Source organism: Mizuhopecten yessoensis, unplaced genomic scaffold (genome assembly GCF_002113885.1).
Source record: "Mizuhopecten yessoensis strain PY_sf001 unplaced genomic scaffold, ASM211388v2 scaffold715999, whole genome shotgun sequence".
Taxonomy (NCBI): Eukaryota; Metazoa; Mollusca; class Bivalvia; order Pectinida; family Pectinidae; genus Mizuhopecten; species Mizuhopecten yessoensis.
In genome coordinates this window covers 27,837-46,589 of record NW_018479897.1, presented here as the reverse complement: position 1 = coordinate 46,589, position 18,753 = coordinate 27,837, and the positions used below count along the sequence as shown (strand labels likewise).

General features: G+C 36.0%; 1 protein-coding gene across 3 annotated transcripts in view; it reads right to left on the bottom strand.

Moving 5' to 3' along the window:
• Positions 1-17,285, bottom strand: part of LOC110441501 (ATP-binding cassette sub-family G member 2-like) — a 38,773-nt gene extending 21,488 nt beyond the window's left edge. For 2 of the 3 annotated variants that reach the window (XM_021484668.1, XM_021484669.1), the window contains exons 1-3: positions 12,838-13,886; positions 8,373-8,432; positions 7,342-7,456 (exon numbers count right to left, since the gene is read on the bottom strand). In XM_021484668.1, coding sequence (XP_021340343.1) covers positions 7,342-7,456; positions 8,373-8,432; positions 12,838-13,103 — 441 coding nt within the window. In that variant the 5' untranslated portion in view covers positions 13,104-13,886. Of the gene's footprint in view, positions 1-7,341; positions 7,457-8,372; positions 8,433-12,837; positions 13,887-17,191 lie in introns of those variants that run through there. The other variant, XM_021484670.1, reaches the window with a different exon arrangement.
• Between the last annotated feature and the right edge of the window lie 1,468 nt (positions 17,286-18,753).

The following is an 18,753-nucleotide window of genomic DNA, read 5'->3' as shown; positions in this document are numbered from 1 at the left end:
GGGGGGGGGGGTCATACTTACTTGTCAACCTTTTGGAATCCTTAGGGACCAAATAACCCTTCAAAATGACATATTTTGAGTTGTTATTTTGGATGAAATCATTAGATCTTAGAATGTGAGGAATAGTTTAGCAAATCTTCACTTAAAAATATCAAATTTAAGGGTTAAACATCAAGAGTCTCCCTCCTAGGGAGAGTTGGCAAGTATTGGGGTTAAGAGTGTGAGAAGGGAAAGGTTGCTGATCATGATCAGATTTTGTTTTGTTTTGCAATGTGCACACACTCACAGATATAATTGCAAATTACACAAGGGGGCTTCATTGTAACATTTTATTGGGATCTATTAAAATCGATATTCCTGAAGTTTGTATTTCATGTAAGTTAATGAATATATGGCTGAAGTGGTAGGTATGGGCTAAGCTTTCCAAATTTCAATACACATTACACCTTGTTCCCCCTCTGACCATATTAGGTATACACATTCCCTTATCTATCTCGTGAATAAACCAATGTCTCACACGGACACATAAAACAGGTAGATAAGGGAGGTTAACACTGGGCAAATATACAACCTGATAGAGCTGTCTGTATGAAGTATATATCTTTGACTTCAATATATCTCAAGTGGTCTTACCTGTAATATGCATTTGTTTTTCAATGCACTTAAAACATGTGTGGAGATATATTTTATCTATATTGTAGACAAGCTTGATGCAATACAGGTACACCATATCATGTAACACCACCAGGCCAAGGGTATCACACACAAAAATACATTTTCTACAGGTGTACATATAATACTAAAAGCAAATAAAATAGGCATTGGTAAAGAAAATAATTATATCTACAGTAAAAAGTCTCTTAAGTTTTCACCATTTATAAACTCAATTATCATCATAGTATTAACTCAGACAGCCTCTATAGTTATCATTATAGTATTAACTCAGACAGCCTCTATAGTTATCATTATAGTATTAACTCAGACAGCCTCTATAGTTATCATTATAGTATTAACTCAGACAGCCTCTATAGTTATCATTATAGTATTAACTCAGACAGCCTCTATAGTTATCATTATAGTATTAACTCAGACAGCCTCTATAGTTATCATTATAGTATTAACTCAGACAGCCTCTATAGTTATCATTATAGTATTAACTCAGACAGCCTCTATAGTTATCATTATAGTATTAACTCAGACAGCCTCTATAGTTATCATTATAGTATTAACTCAGACAGCCTCTATAGTTATCATTATAGTATTAACTCAGACAGCCTCTATAGTTATCATTATAGTATTAACTCAGACAGCCTCTATAGTTATCATTATAGTATTAACTCAGACAGCCTCTATAGTTATCATTATAGTATTAACTCAGACAGCCTCTATAGTTATCATTATAGTATTAACTCAGACAGCCTCTATAGTTATCATTATAGTATTAACTCAGACAGCCTCTATAGTTATCATTATAGTATTAACTCAGACAGCCTCTATAGTTATCATTATAGTATTAACTCAGACAGCCTCTATAGTTATCATTATAGTATTAACTCAGACAGCCTCTATAGTTATCATTATAGTATTAACTCAGACAGCCTCTATAGTTATCATTATAGTATTAACTCAGACAGCCTCTATAGTTATCATTATAGTATTAACTCAGACAGCCTCTATAGTTATCATTATAGTATTAACTCAGACAGCCTCTATAGTTATCATTATAGTATTAACTCAGACAGCCTCTATAGTTATCATTATAGTATTAACTCAGACAGCCTCTATAGTTATCATTATAGTATTAACTCAGACAGCCTCTATAGTTATCATTATAGTATTAACTCAGACAGCCTCTATAGTTATCATTATAGTATTAACTCAGACAGCCTCTATAGTTATCATTATAGTATTAACTCAGACAGCCTCTATAGTTATCATTATAGTATTAACTCAGACAGCCTCTATAGTTATCATTATAGTATTAACTCAGACAGCCTCTATAGTTATCATTATAGTATTAACTCAGACAGCCTCTATAGTTATCATTATAGTATTAACTCAGACAGCCTCTATAGTTATCATTATAGTATTAACTCAGACAGCCTCTATAGTTATCATTATAGTATTAACTCAGACAGCCTCTATAGTTATCATTATAGTATTAACTCAGACAGCCTCTATAGTTATCATTATAGTATTAACTCAGACAGCCTCTATAGTTATCATTATAGTATTAACTCAGACAGCCTCTATAGTTATCATTATAGTATTAACTCAGACAGCCTCTATAGTTATCATTATAGTATTAACTCAGACAGCCTCTATAGTTATCATTATAGTATTAACTCAGACAGCCTCTATAGTTATCATTATAGTATTAACTCAGACAGCCTCTATAGTTATCATTATAGTATTAACTCAGACAGCCTCTATAGTTATCATTATAGTATTAACTCAGACAGCCTCTATAGTTATCATTATAGTATTAACTCAGACAGCCTCTATAGTTATCATTATAGTATTAACTCAGACAGCCTCTATAGTTATCATTATAGTATTAACTCAGACAGCCTCTATAGTTATCATTATAGTATTAACTCAGACAGCCTCTATAGTTATCATTATAGTATTAACTCAGACAGCCTCTATAGTTATCATTATAGTATTAACTCAGACAGCCTCTATAGTTATCATTATAGTATTAACTCAGACAGCCTCTATAGTTATCATTATAGTATTAACTCAGACAGCCTCTATAGTTATCATTATAGTATTAACTCAGACAGCCTCTATAGTTATCATTATAGTATTAACTCAGACAGCCTCTATAGTTATCATTATAGTATTAACTCAGACAGCCTCTATAGTTATCATTATAGTATTAACTCAGACAGCCTCTATAGTTATCATTATAGTATTAACTCAGACAGCCTCTATAGTTATCATTATAGTATTAACTCAGACAGCCTCTATAGTTATCATTATAGTATTAACTCAGACAGCCTCTATAGTTATCATTATAGTATTAACTCAGACAGCCTCTATAGTTATCATTATAGTATTAACTCAGACAGCCTCTATAGTTATCATTATAGTATTAACTCAGACAGCCTCTATAGTTATCATTATAGTATTAACTCAGACAGCCTCTATAGTTATCATTATAGTATTAACTCAGACAGCCTCTATAGTTATCATTATAGTATTAACTCAGACAGCCTCTATAGTTATCATTATAGTATTAACTCAGACAGCCTCTATAGTTATCATTATAGTATTAACTCAGACAGCCTCTATAGTTATCATTATAGTATTAACTCAGACAGCCTCTATAGTTATCATTATAGTATTAACTCAGACAGCCTCTATAGTTATCATTATAGTATTAACTCAGACAGCCTCTATAGTTATCATTATAGTATTAACTCAGACAGCCTCTATAGTTATCATTATAGTATTAACTCAGACAGCCTCTATAGTTATCATTATAGTATTAACTCAGACAGCCTCTATAGTTATCATTATAGTATTAACTCAGACAGCCTCTATAGTTATCATTATAGTATTAACTCAGACAGCCTCTATAGTTATCATTATAGTATTAACTCAGACAGCCTCTATAGTTATCATTATAGTATTAACTCAGACAGCCTCTATAGTTATCATTATAGTATTAACTCAGACAGCCTCTATAGTTATCATTATAGTATTAACTCAGACAGCCTCTATAGTTATCATTATAGTATTAACTCAGACAGCCTCTATAGTTATCATTATAGTATTAACTCAGACAGCCTCTATAGTTATCATTATAGTATTAACTCAGACAGCCTCTATAGTTATCATTATAGTATTAACTCAGACAGCCTCTATAGTTATCATTATAGTATTAACTCAGACAGCCTCTATAGTTATCATTATAGTATTAACTCAGACAGCCTCTATAGTTATCATTATAGTATTAACTCAGACAGCCTCTATAGTTATCATTATAGTATTAACTCAGACAGCCTCTATAGTTATCATTATAGTATTAACTCAGACAGCCTCTATAGTTATCATTATAGTATTAACTCAGACAGCCTCTATAGTTATCATTATAGTATTAACTCAGACAGCCTCTATAGTTATCATTATAGTATTAACTCAGACAGCCTCTATAGTTATCATTATAGTATTAACTCAGACAGCCTCTATAGTTATCATTATAGTATTAACTCAGACAGCCTCTATAGTTATCATTATAGTATTAACTCAGACAGCCTCTATAGTTATCATTATAGTATTAACTCAGACAGCCTCTATAGTTATCATTATAGTATTAACTCAGACAGCCTCTATAGTTATCATTATAGTATTAACTCAGACAGCCTCTATAGTTATCATTATAGTATTAACTCAGACAGCCTCTATAGTTATCATTATAGTATTAACTCAGACAGCCTCTATAGTTATCATTATAGTATTAACTCAGACAGCCTCTATAGTTATCATTATAGTATTAACTCAGACAGCCTCTATAGTTATCATTATAGTATTAACTCAGACAGCCTCTATAGTTATCATTATAGTATTAACTCAGACAGCCTCTATAGTTATCATTATAGTATTAACTCAGACAGCCTCTATAGTTATCATTATAGTATTAACTCAGACAGCCTCTATAGTTATCATTATAGTATTAACTCAGACAGCCTCTATAGTTATCATTATAGTATTAACTCAGACAGCCTCTATAGTTATCATTATAGTATTAACTCAGACAGCCTCTATAGTTATCATTATAGTATTAACTCAGACAGCCTCTATAGTTATCATTATAGTATTAACTCAGACAGCCTCTATAGTTATCATTATAGTATTAACTCAGACAGCCTCTATAGTTATCATTATAGTATTAACTCAGACAGCCTCTATAGTTATCATTATAGTATTAACTCAGACAGCCTCTATAGTTATCATTATAGTATTAACTCAGACAGCCTCTATAGTTATCATTATAGTATTAACTCAGACAGCCTCTATAGTTATCATTATAGTATTAACTCAGACAGCCTCTATAGTTATCATTATAGTATTAACTCAGACAGCCTCTATAGTTATCATTATAGTATTAACTCAGACAGCCTCTATAGTTATCATTATAGTATTAACTCAGACAGCCTCTATAGTTATCATTATAGTATTAACTCAGACAGCCTCTATAGTTATCATTATAGTATTAACTCAGACAGCCTCTATAGTTATCATTATAGTATTAACTCAGACAGCCTCTATAGTTATCATTATAGTATTAACTCAGACAGCCTCTATAGTTATCATTATAGTATTAACTCAGACAGCCTCTATAGTTATCATTATAGTATTAACTCAGACAGCCTCTATAGTTATCATTATAGTATTAACTCAGACAGCCTCTATAGTTATCATTATAGTATTAACTCAGACAGCCTCTATAGTTATCATTATAGTATTAACTCAGACAGCCTCTATAGTTATCATTATAGTATTAACTCAGACAGCCTCTATAGTTATCATTATAGTATTAACTCAGACAGCCTCTATAGTTATCATTATAGTATTAACTCAGACAGCCTCTATAGTTATCATTATAGTATTAACTCAGACAGCCTCTATAGTTATCATTATAGTATTAACTCAGACAGCCTCTATAGTTATCATTATAGTATTAACTCAGACAGCCTCTATAGTTATCATTATAGTATTAACTCAGACAGCCTCTATAGTTATCATTATAGTATTAACTCAGACAGCCTCTATAGTTATCATTATAGTATTAACTCAGACAGCCTCTATAGTTATCATTATAGTATTAACTCAGACAGCCTCTATAGTTATCATTATAGTATTAACTCAGACAGCCTCTATAGTTATCATTATAGTATTAACTCAGACAGCCTCTATAGTTATCATTATAGTATTAACTCAGACAGCCTCTATAGTTATCATTATAGTATTAACTCAGACAGCCTCTATAGTTATCATTATAGTATTAACTCAGACAGCCTCTATAGTTATCATTATAGTATTAACTCAGACAGCCTCTATAGTTATCATTATAGTATTAACTCAGACAGCCTCTATAGTTATCATTATAGTATTAACTCAGACAGCCTCTATAGTTATCATTATAGTATTAACTCAGACAGCCTCTATAGTTATCATTATAGTATTAACTCAGACAGCCTCTATAGTTATCATTATAGTATTAACTCAGACAGCCTCTATAGTTATCATTATAGTATTAACTCAGACAGCCTCTATAGTTATCATTATAGTATTAACTCAGACAGCCTCTATAGTTATCATTATAGTATTAACTCAGACAGCCTCTATAGTTATCATTATAGTATTAACTCAGACAGCCTCTATAGTTATCATTATAGTATTAACTCAGACAGCCTCTATAGTTATCATTATAGTATTAACTCAGACAGCCTCTATAGTTATCATTATAGTATTAACTCAGACAGCCTCTATAGTTATCATTATAGTATTAACTCAGACAGCCTCTATAGTTATCATTATAGTATTAACTCAGACAGCCTCTATAGTTATCATTATAGTATTAACTCAGACAGCCTCTATAGTTATCATTATAGTATTAACTCAGACAGCCTCTATAGTTATCATTATAGTATTAACTCAGACAGCCTCTACAGTTATCATTATAGTATTAACTCAGACAGCCTCTATAGTTATCAATATAGTATTAACTCAGACAGCCTCTATAGTTATCATTATAGTATTAACTCAGTCCGCCTCTATAGTTATCATTATAGTATTAACTCAGTCAGCCTTTATAGTTATCATTATAGTATTAACTCAGTCAGCCTTTATAGTTATCATTATAGTATTAATTCAGACAGCCTCTATAGTTATCATTATATTATTAACTCATACAGTCTCTATAGTTATCATTATAGTATTAACTCAGTCTCTACAGTTATCATTATAGTATTAACACAGACAGTCTCTATAGTAATCATTATAGTATTAACTCAGTCCGCCTATATAGTTATCCTTGTAGTATATTAACTCAGACAGCCTCTACAGTTATCATTATAGTATTAACTCAGACAGCTAGCTACACTAGTATTGTAACAGGAAATGGAAAATGCACTGCCTTGCAAAGGGTATAACAAATGTTGGTCACAGGCACCACTGTAACAGGAGATGGAGAAATGCACATCCAGACCGGGGTTCGAACCTAGGACCCTCCAAACTCTAGACGACGCTCTACCAATTTATCTACCTGGTGGCCGAGGATTGGCCCAGTCTAGTGCCACTTCAGTATTAAAAAGCATAACAACAATGTACCTGTACAACATATCCCACCATACACTTGAAGTTATCGGGTGGTGGTGCGCCATCAATCAATATATCTCCACTCAGACCTGAGGGGTCTTTCCTTCCTGCCAGAACATCTAGTAATCTGTAATGAATATTTTACATGTATTTCAGTGTAATCTGTGAAAACCGGACTGTCCATCCAAATTTTTGTCTAAACTTGACAAAATAATCTTCTTTACATATAGTTCATTGTAATATAAACCCTGGCTAATCTGAACTCTGATTATTATGTTATCTGAACTAGTTTTCCCTTTCTATACACCATGGCCAGTAAATACACTCTTTGTAAACCACATCGGATCCCGTTCTGGTCTAGTGAAGGTGTTTATACTATTGCTTTCAATCATTAAACAGGAATGTGAACGGTTGACCAGTCATTTAAACTTTGCCCGGTACAATCTATAGACAGAGCTAGCTAGGTACATGTGTATCAAGTTAACCCCTAAGTATGTACTTAAACATGCTATCTTACTACAATAATCATAAAATTTGCCTTTGCCTTAGTAACATGTGCCATGTTCCTTAGTAACATGTGCCATGTTCCTTAGTAACATGTGCCATGTTCCTTAGTAGCATGTGTAATGTTCCTTCATCACATGTGTAATGTTCCTTAGTAACATGTACCATGTTCCTTAGTAACATGTGTAATGTTCCTTAGTAACATGTGCCATGTTCCTTAGTAACATGTGCCATGTTCCTTAGTAACATGTGCCATGTTCCTTAGTCACATGTGTAATGTTACATGCATAAAACAAGTCAGTTGTTTGACGTGTGATGAAAAATTAACACCCCCACCCGCCATGGATGAAATTTTTTGTTTATTTCTTAAACATGACACTGGAAGTAATACAGGGCCATATGAGTATCAGAGTAGAAATGATAACACTGCCAACATAAAAATGGTACCACTGAAGTGAACCCCTATATAAACAATTACTTTCATAATATCTTTAAACTGAAACAAATCCTACACAAAATAATTAAAAGAAAACACTTACGATGATTTTCCACTTCCAGTAGGCCCAAGAATGGCATTCATCCCTGGTTTGAAGATCCCACTAAAGATTGAAAGATAAGCAAAGTGTAAGAAATGATACTCGTATAGTTTGATGCTATAGGATAAAAATCATAACAGGATTAATTTACAAGAGATCCCAGAGGAATCTTGGCGCCCACCATCATTGTATCATCTACATGGTTCTATATAAGATAATCTATTGGACTGAGTCATGTAACGGTAAATGCACCTCGTGGTTACTTTTCACTGTTCTTTCAAAGTGAGGTCATTGTTTGACCTACTTACCAGCACAAAGTACCTAATATGTAACAAATGGAACCTAAATATGTTTGAGAAAGATCTGTCCGGTACTTCTTTAGAAATAATGACAACAAACTGGAACTGTCAAAATACGACTTGTCTTCACACAATCTTTTAATAGAAACTGGAAGGCATAGAAAAATTCCTCTTATTTAAGACTTTGTTCTTTCTGTAAAAATGATATAGAAGACAAATTTTACTTCGTTCTAAAATGACCCTCCTTCAGTGAACTAAGAAGTAAATATATTCAATTATATTATCGTGTTAATCCCTCTGTCTATAAATTAATCATTTTTTTATCAACCGGTAATATCAAAGAATTAACTAACCTGGGTAAGTACATATATCATGTGTTGGCTTCTAACTAGTTTGATTTGCGAGCTCTTAGTTCATAAAAACACCTGTATTTAAATCATAAATTCCATATGCTGATTGTATCTTACAGTCTGTGCTGATTTTCAATGGACATTATGAAATTTTCCTTTGAATCGATGAGATGTATATATGCTCAAGATGAAATAAAGAATTTGAATTTGAATTTGAAAATCCAAGATGGTTACCTGACAACATTTCTTTTTTCTGATCAGCCTCAAAATGAAACATGCTCAACTTATAGATCTATGAAAACCAACATATGAAACTGATAAAGATCTGTCTAGTACCTCTTGAGAAAGTGTGAGAATTGTCCAAATTCAAGATTGATGTCTGGTGGCCATCCTGTGTTTCCAATCAGTCTCAAATTGAGGCTTGCATGCACAAAGACGTATTATTGGGAACCTACATGTAGCTATACATGTGAAATTTTAAAAAGATCAAACAAGTACTTTTTGAAAAGTAGCGATGATAAGTTCTAATTCTCAAAATACTACAGACCAAGGGAAACCTCCTCTCAGAAAGATCCCTATAGTTCTTTCAGAGAAAAAGCATGCACTTCCAAACTTCACCTCTCAGTCTCGTAATCAAAAATGGCAACCTTTCATGGGAAATTTGAAAAAAATATCTCTACAGTCCTTTCTGAGAAATATATAACACTAAACAAACTTTAACCTTCAAAATTCAAGACGGCTGGCTTTGGCCCATCTTGGTTTTCTAATCAGTCCCAAGATTTGATATACATAACTATAAGGACCATGGGAAATCTTAATGTAAAGTTTAAGAAAGGTTCATCCAGTTCTTTGAGAGAAATAACACTTACAAACTAAATCTCTCAAAATTCAAGACGGCTGCATGTCAGCTATCTTGTCCCAAAATTTGACGTGTAATAATAGAAGCTACCATAAGGAACCTTCATGTGAAATTTGAAAATTATCCCTCCTCCCCCGTTTGTTCTGAGAAATAGCCTTAATGGTTATTGTTTAATGATAGACGGACAAACGACGACCCGGACACAGGGTATTTTGAAAAGCCCGCCGTCTGATGATAGTAGGCTAAAAGTACATATTGAGCCTATATATATACATGCCATATATGACAGAACTAAACCTATGACAAAGTTTTTTAAAAGTTTACTATAATTACCCCATTTTGGCCTTTTAGGGATAAGGCACCAAGTCAGACTATATGAATAAATACATTGAGAATGAGATCCAATGTGTGCTTGATAGCTATAAGTAATAGGGTTGGTCAGTTCAGTCCATCCCGGTTGATGGATTCTTAAATGGAGTCACTAGAACAGCTATAGGAGGAACAAATTCAACATAAGAGATGACAACATCAAAAGGGGTGTATGAGACTAAATAAAGGTAAAACCCGTTTAGAACGAGTGATCATTGACGTAGGGCCAGTTTTATCAAACTCTGCCTGAAGAAGATGTCAATGAGAAAATATGAAGGACAAACTAACCTTGAAAGGTGTAGAAATACAAAATTGCATTATCATGGCCATTTAGGCATAACAACACATACGGTACATGTGTGTTTATCATCTCATATAACTAGGATGGGTAACACAGTACATAGAGGAGAGAGGGGACCTGAGGTAGTCACAAAACATAGAGGGGAGAGAGGTGACCTGAGGTAGTCACAGTACATAGAGGGGAAAGAGGTGACCTGAGGAAGGCACAGTACATAGAGGAGAGAGAGGTGACCTGAGGTAGACACAGTACATAGAGGGGAAAGAGGTGACCTGAGGTAGACACAGTACATAGATGGGAGAGAGGTGACCTGAGGTAGACACAGTACATAGAGGGGAGAGAGGTGACCTGAGGTAGAGACAGTACATAGAGGGGTTAGAGGTGACCCGAGGAAGACACAGTCCATAGAGGGGAGAGAGGTGACCTGAGGTAGGCACAGTACATAGAGGGGAAAGAGGTGACCCGAGGTAGACACAGTACATAGATGGGAGAAAGGAGACCTGAGGTAGACACAGTACATAGAGGGGTTAGAGGGGACCCGGGGTAGACACAGTCCATAGAGGGGAGAGAGGTGACCTGAGGTAGACACAGTACATAGAGGGGTTAGAGGTGACCCGAGGTAGACACAGTCCATAGAGGGGAGAGAGGTGACCTGAGGTAGACACAGTACATAGATGGGAGAAAGGTGACCTGAGGTAGATTAAGTACATAGAGGGGAGAGAGGTGACCTGAGGTAGACACTGTACATAGAGGGGAGAGAGGTGACCTGAGGTAGACACAGTATATAGAGGGGAGATAGGTGACCTGAGGTAGACACTGTACATAGAGGGGTTAGAGGTGACCTGAGGTAGACACAGTACATAGAGTGGAGAGAGTGGAGAGAGGTGACCTGAGGTAGACACAGTACATAGATGGGAGAAAGGTGACCTGAGGTAGATTAAGTACATAGAGGGGAGAGAGGTGACCTGAGGTAGACACTGTACATAGAGGGGAGAGAAGTGACCTGAGGTAGACACAGTATATAGAGGGGAGATAGGTGACCTGAGGTAGACACTGTACATAGAGGGGTTAGAGGTGACCTGAGGTATATAAAGTACATAGAGGGGTTAGAGGTGACCTGAGTTAGACACAGTACATAGAGGGGAGAGAGGTGACCTGAGGAAGACACAGTCCATAGAGGGGAGAGAGGTGACCTGCGGTAGACACAGAACATAGAGGGGAGAGAGTTGACCTGAGGTAGATAAAGTACATAGAGGGGAGAAAGGTGACCTGAGGTAGACACAGAACATAGAGGGGAGAAAGGTGACCTGAGGTAGACACTGTATATAAAGGGGAGAGAGGTGACCTGAGGTAGACACTGTACATAAAGGGGTGAGAGGTGACCTGAGGTAGACACAGTACATAGAGGGGAGAAAGGTGACCTGAGGTAGACACTGTACATAAATGGGATTAGAGGTGACCTGAGGTGGACACTGTACATAAAGGGATGAGAGGTGACCCGAGGTAGATTAAGTACATAGAGGGGAGAGAGGTGACCTGAGGTGGACACTGTACATAAAGGGATGAGAGGTGACCCGAGGTAGACACAGTACATAGAGTGGAGAGAGGTGACCTGAGGTAGACACTGTACATAGAGGGGAGAGGTCACCGGAGGTAGACACTAAAGGGATGAGAGGTGACCCGAGGTAGACACAGTACATAGAGTGGAGAGAGGTGACCTGAGGTAGACACTGTACATAGAGGGGAGAGGTCACCGGAGGTAGTCATCATACGTACATAATGTAGCCACTAGGGAGAGGGGCTGTAGGGTATCCACAGAACATAATAGCTCAGAGTAAAACAGAGGTAGCTGTATATAGATGGGGAAATGGATCTCCAGGTATACATTGTATGCAGTCACAGCCCGTTTTTTTACATGTTGTTGGGGGTTGGCAAAGTACTTTTTATATAAACCTTCATTCACTTGGTAAAATTGTGGAACTTGCCAAGCAATTGCAAAAAATGCTTGGGGTTAACTTTGAATCTTGTTGATGGTTCTTAACTGCCAATGTCAGATTTAAAGTTGAAAAAAACATTTCCCTTCACTAGGGTAAAATTTCCACTTTGTGAAAATATCAGCAAAGAAAATAATCTTGATCGAGATGTTTCATGGAACCATATCTACTAAATATATGTGTGTATACGTATCTATGAATGAATTCAGGCTCGAGAGTCGAGTCATGATGACCCAGGTATTTACATACAAAAATGTATGCAAAGGGGGTCGTCTACAGGTCACAGCATTAGTACTTACTCGATATTTTTTAGGATATCCTTCTTCACCATAGACCCACAGCAAGGTTTGGATGAAACGTCGACAGTGTAGCAAATGTTGTGGGCAGTGATAGTTGACCCGGCCTTGGTCGTACTGTTGACGTGAACCACATGGTCAGTGCCGTAGCCTTTGCTGCCATTGCTAGCTACCAAGTGTTCCTGTGTGTGAACTTTGTTGTCATTCAAAGGTATGCCATTGAGAGAGAATTGTTCCCGCAGACCACTACTTGGGTTGTTCCCCGACATAACTCACTGCTACCGTCTACCTCCCGATAAAGACTACCCCACGTGCACTCACATACAGAAATCACACACGTGTGTATATTTTGTTATGAAATCTAAAGTAGATCGATCCAAGACATAATGGTCAAGGGGTGAGAGGTTGTCCACGTACGTTACCCGTGTTACTATAGTGAGTATATATATAAGAACACTATTGATATGGTACTTCTAGTCTGTTACTAAGCCATACGTTAATGATATATAAATAACAAAATCTCTAACAATGATTGATGGGTGTATCAGGCAATGCGTGACCACGGCTAAATGTTCTGTCTCACCTCCCACCCGTATCCAAATTTACAATATAGAATCGTTCAGCATACAGCATCACGGAATGGTTCCCTGAATTACATTGGTAGAGCTATTTGTAACCAGAATATTTTGTAATTCACGCCACTTTTCAATTCTTGGTCTCAACAGAATTTACTTTTTGTTTAAAACATAAACTCGATCTAGTCAATCTGAGACCTGACATAGTACACGTGTACTCAGAACGGGACGATACACATGTACTTGGTTTTTGTTAGGTCATCTGTCTCTGAGCTTTAGCTCAAGTGGCCTATTTTGCTATCCGTCTTCTTCAGTCAGCGTGCGTCGTCCGTTAACATTTTACATTTTCAACTTAAGCTGAAATACTGTCAAAGTGTACTAACATCTCCCTGACCAAGTGTTGTTATTTTTCAGGGCGATCAGAAAACCAATGTGGCCGCCACGGCCGCCATTTTGAAAAAAAACTTACAGTGAATCAAGTTTTACTGGCCTGATTAAATCATTGAAACTTGGTAGGAGTGATCGACTCATAGTCCTGGCATTTTTTATTTTTATTTTTTTTTGCGCTGATCAAAAATCCAATATGGCCGCCATTTTGAAAATAATAATTATTTCAAACTTAAAATCAAGTTTCAATAGGCCGATTTAACTGAAACTTAGAATGATCAACTCATAGTCATGACAAACTTAACTTAACGTTATACTTAACTATTTTTTACTCAAATTAGTAGGGATGATTGACATCATTTTCTCTGCTTTATTCACATTTCAACAACAAAAATAAATACTGTAGTACTCTGCAGGTGACCGTTTAGACCCATGGGCCTCTCGTTGGGGTGTCGTCTTACGTAACATACATTTGGTATTTTCCTATATACAGGTAAGGTGTTCGGATGTATGCTAGGTGAGATTTGGTGTCAGTTAGAGAACAATAGGATTTAATTACAGGTAAACTATAGTCTGTACGAATCAGGGGCGGGTCCAGATGAGGGCGTAATGGGCCTTTTCAAAACAAAAACAACAACAAAAATATCGTAATCTGCTAATATTGTATTGAAAAATTGTTGAAATCCAGGAGCTTCTGAGCTTCCCCATGGACCCTCTACCAGGGCAACCGTAAGTACGCCTCCCGTTTATAAAATCCTGGCCTAGGACTATTATACCCTAGAATTTGGAATTTCTCGTTATTGGTTTACTGCTGTTAAGATCCATCCAATCATTTTAATATACCATAGACAATTAATGGAGAGAATTCGGCATAAAAAATGTCAAACCCTGACACTTTAACTATAAAATATACATGCTCCAAGTCAGGAACAATTACATTAGTGCATTTCACAATTATTTTATGTTTTTTAGCAAAAAAAAGGTCTAACAATTTTTTGATTATAAAAATCAAAATATCAAATATCCTAGAAACGCCCCTGCAAATGCTAGTCGTTTCGGGACTTAATCAAGTCGTTTCGGGACATATGCAATTTTCACTTATAATTAACATTTCACTCCCGTTTCATAAAAAGTCATGTAAATACACAATTATGGTCTATGACCTGTATCATGACCTTCCCGTGCTTGTGATCATTATAGTGTTTAACAGATTGCTAGTGCTTGAGGGGATACCTACCAACATTTACCCGACTGACAGTATGTTGTTACCTGATGAAACTAATCTCATTACTAAATACAGATATAGAGGAACTATATAGAGGAATTCCTTGTTTGATATTGTAAAGATATGTTTTCAATTCACTTTATTCTCCGTTATTGTTATTGACATTAAGAGACGAATGAATTAACATTGATTCTAACAATGTTTTAAGCATTTTGTTTTTGCTATATTGAAATTAAATTTCATGAAAGTAAAAAACGTGAAACAGGTAGAATGTATTTTATACATGTGAATTAATTCATCAAATCCAGCAATATAGTTTGAACGATGTTTTTATGTTGTGTATTTGTGTCTGTATGAATATTATATATACGACACTAAATAAAGCTTCTTGTATCTTGTATTATATATATTTATTCATGAGTCATTAAAATCATGAAATGGTAAATGTATGAAGGGAGAAGTCTATGATAAGTTGTAATAATTTGTATCCAATCGATTGTTTACGTTTAGTTGACATTAAAATATGTTTAAGGAAAAAAGACAATGGTATCTACGGAACATACAAAAAAATGAAAAATCCCGAAACGACTTTTGACATGTCCCGAAACGACCCGAAAAAAGTCCCGAAACGACTAATCCCTTACTGTGTGTACGGTCATCCCTTACTGTGTGTACAGTCATCCTTTTCTGTGTGTACGGTCATCCCTTACTGTGTGTACGGTCATCCCTTACTGTGTGTACGGTCATTCCTTACTGTTTGTACGGTCACCCCTTACTGTGTGTACAGTCATCCCTTACTGTGTGTACATTCATCCCTTACTGTGTGTACGGTCATCCCTTACTGTGTGTACGGTCATCCCTTACTGCCTGTACGGTCATGCCTTAATGTGTGTACGGTCATCCCTTACTGTGTGTACGGTCATCCCTTACTGTGTGTACGGTCATCCCGTACTGTGTGTACAGTCACCCCTAACTGTGTGTACGGTCACCCCTTACTGTGTGTACGGTCATCCCTTACTGTGTGTACAGTCACACCTTACTGTGTGTACGGTCATCCCTTACTGTGTGTACAGTCACCCCTTACTGTGTGTAAGGTCATCCCTAAACCTTGTGAACGATCATCCCATTACTGTATGTACAGTCATCCCTATACTTTGTGAACGGTCATCCCTATACTTTGTGTTCGATCAGCCCTGTACTGTGTGTACTGCAATCCCTATACTTTGTGTACGATCATTCATGTACTGTGTGTACGGTCATCCATGTACTATATATATGATAATCCATGTACAGTGTGTACGAACATCCCTATACTTTGTGTACGATCATCCCTGTACTGTGTGTACGGTCATCCCTGTATTGTATGTACGATCATCATTGTACTGTGTGAACGATTATCCATGTATTGAGTGTACGGTCATTTCTGTACTGTCTGTTCGATCATCCCTGTGCTGTGTGTACGGTCATCCGTTACAAGAAAACGTGAATATCATGTCATTTAGCTGCTGTTATCATCATTTTACTCCACATAGCAGTACGGTTATCAACGGTAAAAATATATAAAAGGTTATAAATCCATCGTTTCTTCACCAATCTAAATCTCTCTTAAAATACACTATCTACATTACTGTGAATCAGTAGCATTACGATGTTTATATCTTTGTGAAATTTGTTATATCATACACGCTTATATAACTATAACACGGTAACGTAGGTATTATTTTATATAAATATAGGTGATGTCTGCAACTGTTGCTACAGTTACGGGTATCCGCTAAACAACAATGCATACATTGCAAACATTTACAACAAAAATGCGTGCTATTTACGTGACGGCATTTCTTATTTGTGAAGTTACGTTGTCATACTTACTACGCGTTAATGAAATAACATTTGTAAATAGCAACCAGAAGTCAATAGTACGCGAAAGTACGTTATACTATTAAGTAGAGAAGAAGATACATCTATACAAGCCCCGGCTTACCATTGATGTCAACTGAGCGAAACTGAGCGAAAATATTATTTCCTTATTCAGTCGATAAGTTGCAGATTTTGAACACGAATTATGAATGATAACCTAGTCAACTTGAATAGAATTATTGAACAATGCATTCATATGATTTTAAACAACTATAGCTCTTAGCAAATTTCTACTTAGCGGTGCACTCACCCTGGACGAAGACCTTTTCATTACGTATAGGTTGGTGACACAGTATTCCTCGTTTACTTACGATTCACACTAAAACATATCTACACCTTGTACCTACACGTGGTAATCACCCTATCTGTGTTATCACGATGCGTTCACTAACCCCGACTCTATTATCTAATACAACTGACATGATACGATATTCACAATTCAGTCACCCCGACTCTTTTATCTATAGTTGACATGATTACGATGTTCATAAGTAACAGGATTTTGTTTTACAAGGGTTAACCCGCATGTTTAACTAGAGTAGGGGGTTTGATTGAGTGCTTCTGTTTAATTAATACGAAAGATAATTTAGACATATCCCTATCTCTTCTCTATGAAATGCTAATTAATAATTACTCTGACAAAACATAACTTAGACCATTAAACAAGTTTAATGGTTATCATGTTATCTTCATTCTTTTTTTCTGTCTTTCTCTTCTTCCTAATATTGTGGGGCTGCGATTGCCAGGTTGTCAATTAGGTGTCGGACACTCTGCTACAACTATAGCTATCCCTCCACTACAGGGTCGTGGGTTCGAGACCTTCGTGAGGCAGTCGCCAGGTCCTGTCAACTCCTGAACTCCACTAAACCAAACCATTATACCAAAAATAAATTCTCAACACTCATTTTTTTTCTGAACTCCGCATATAATCATTAACTCAAAAGAATGGATTTTTGATGAAACATTTCTCAACTCGGCTAAGTATCAATCAAATTAATCGCGTTTGTTATCCGAACTTATATCCCGGTCTGACTCATATCCGTCCTGCACGCACAATTTCCGCACAACACCCGCTAACACAGTATATGTATACGGTACACTTACGTATTATGTATACTTATAAAAATAATAATAATTCGAGGTTCTTATATATACCGCTTTATCACAACCTAGTTCCTAGGTCGTCTCAAAGCGGTACACAAATTATTGCAACCAGCCAATACCTTTCTCAACTCCCTGGGGAGCATACAGCCGGAGCTGCCATTTCGGCGCTCACAGCTAGCATTCAACAATTCTATCATTGAACCACGTACTCATTTACAGCTGAGTAGACTGGAACAAGCGGAGCAAAATATCTTGCTCAAGGATACAACGCCGTGCCGTGACTCCGGTCACGAGCCCGGCGTCGCGTCCTACCACTAACGTTAGACTATACCGTGCCTCCTATACAATGTAATGTATATATGTATTCTGCAAGCCTGTCGTCAGTTATCGGAACCATAGAATGGCATTGTATCAAAGTAATAAAGGATTGTATCCGATATACAAACGACTATGAATTGACAACACTAGGATAACAATGTGTCAAGGAATTATAGAAAGTAAACAATATACTCTACCTTTTTGGTTGTCTTGAAACGAAACCTATACTGTGATATCTGTCATCACAGTGTTTTGTAAATATTCATTACAGCTTTCATAGAATAATACCACGGACTAAGATAGCACGTCATAAAACATACAATGTACATAGCATTGATTAGAAAGATAACTTGACTGAAATATGAAAATTTTGTACGAACTGAAACATGC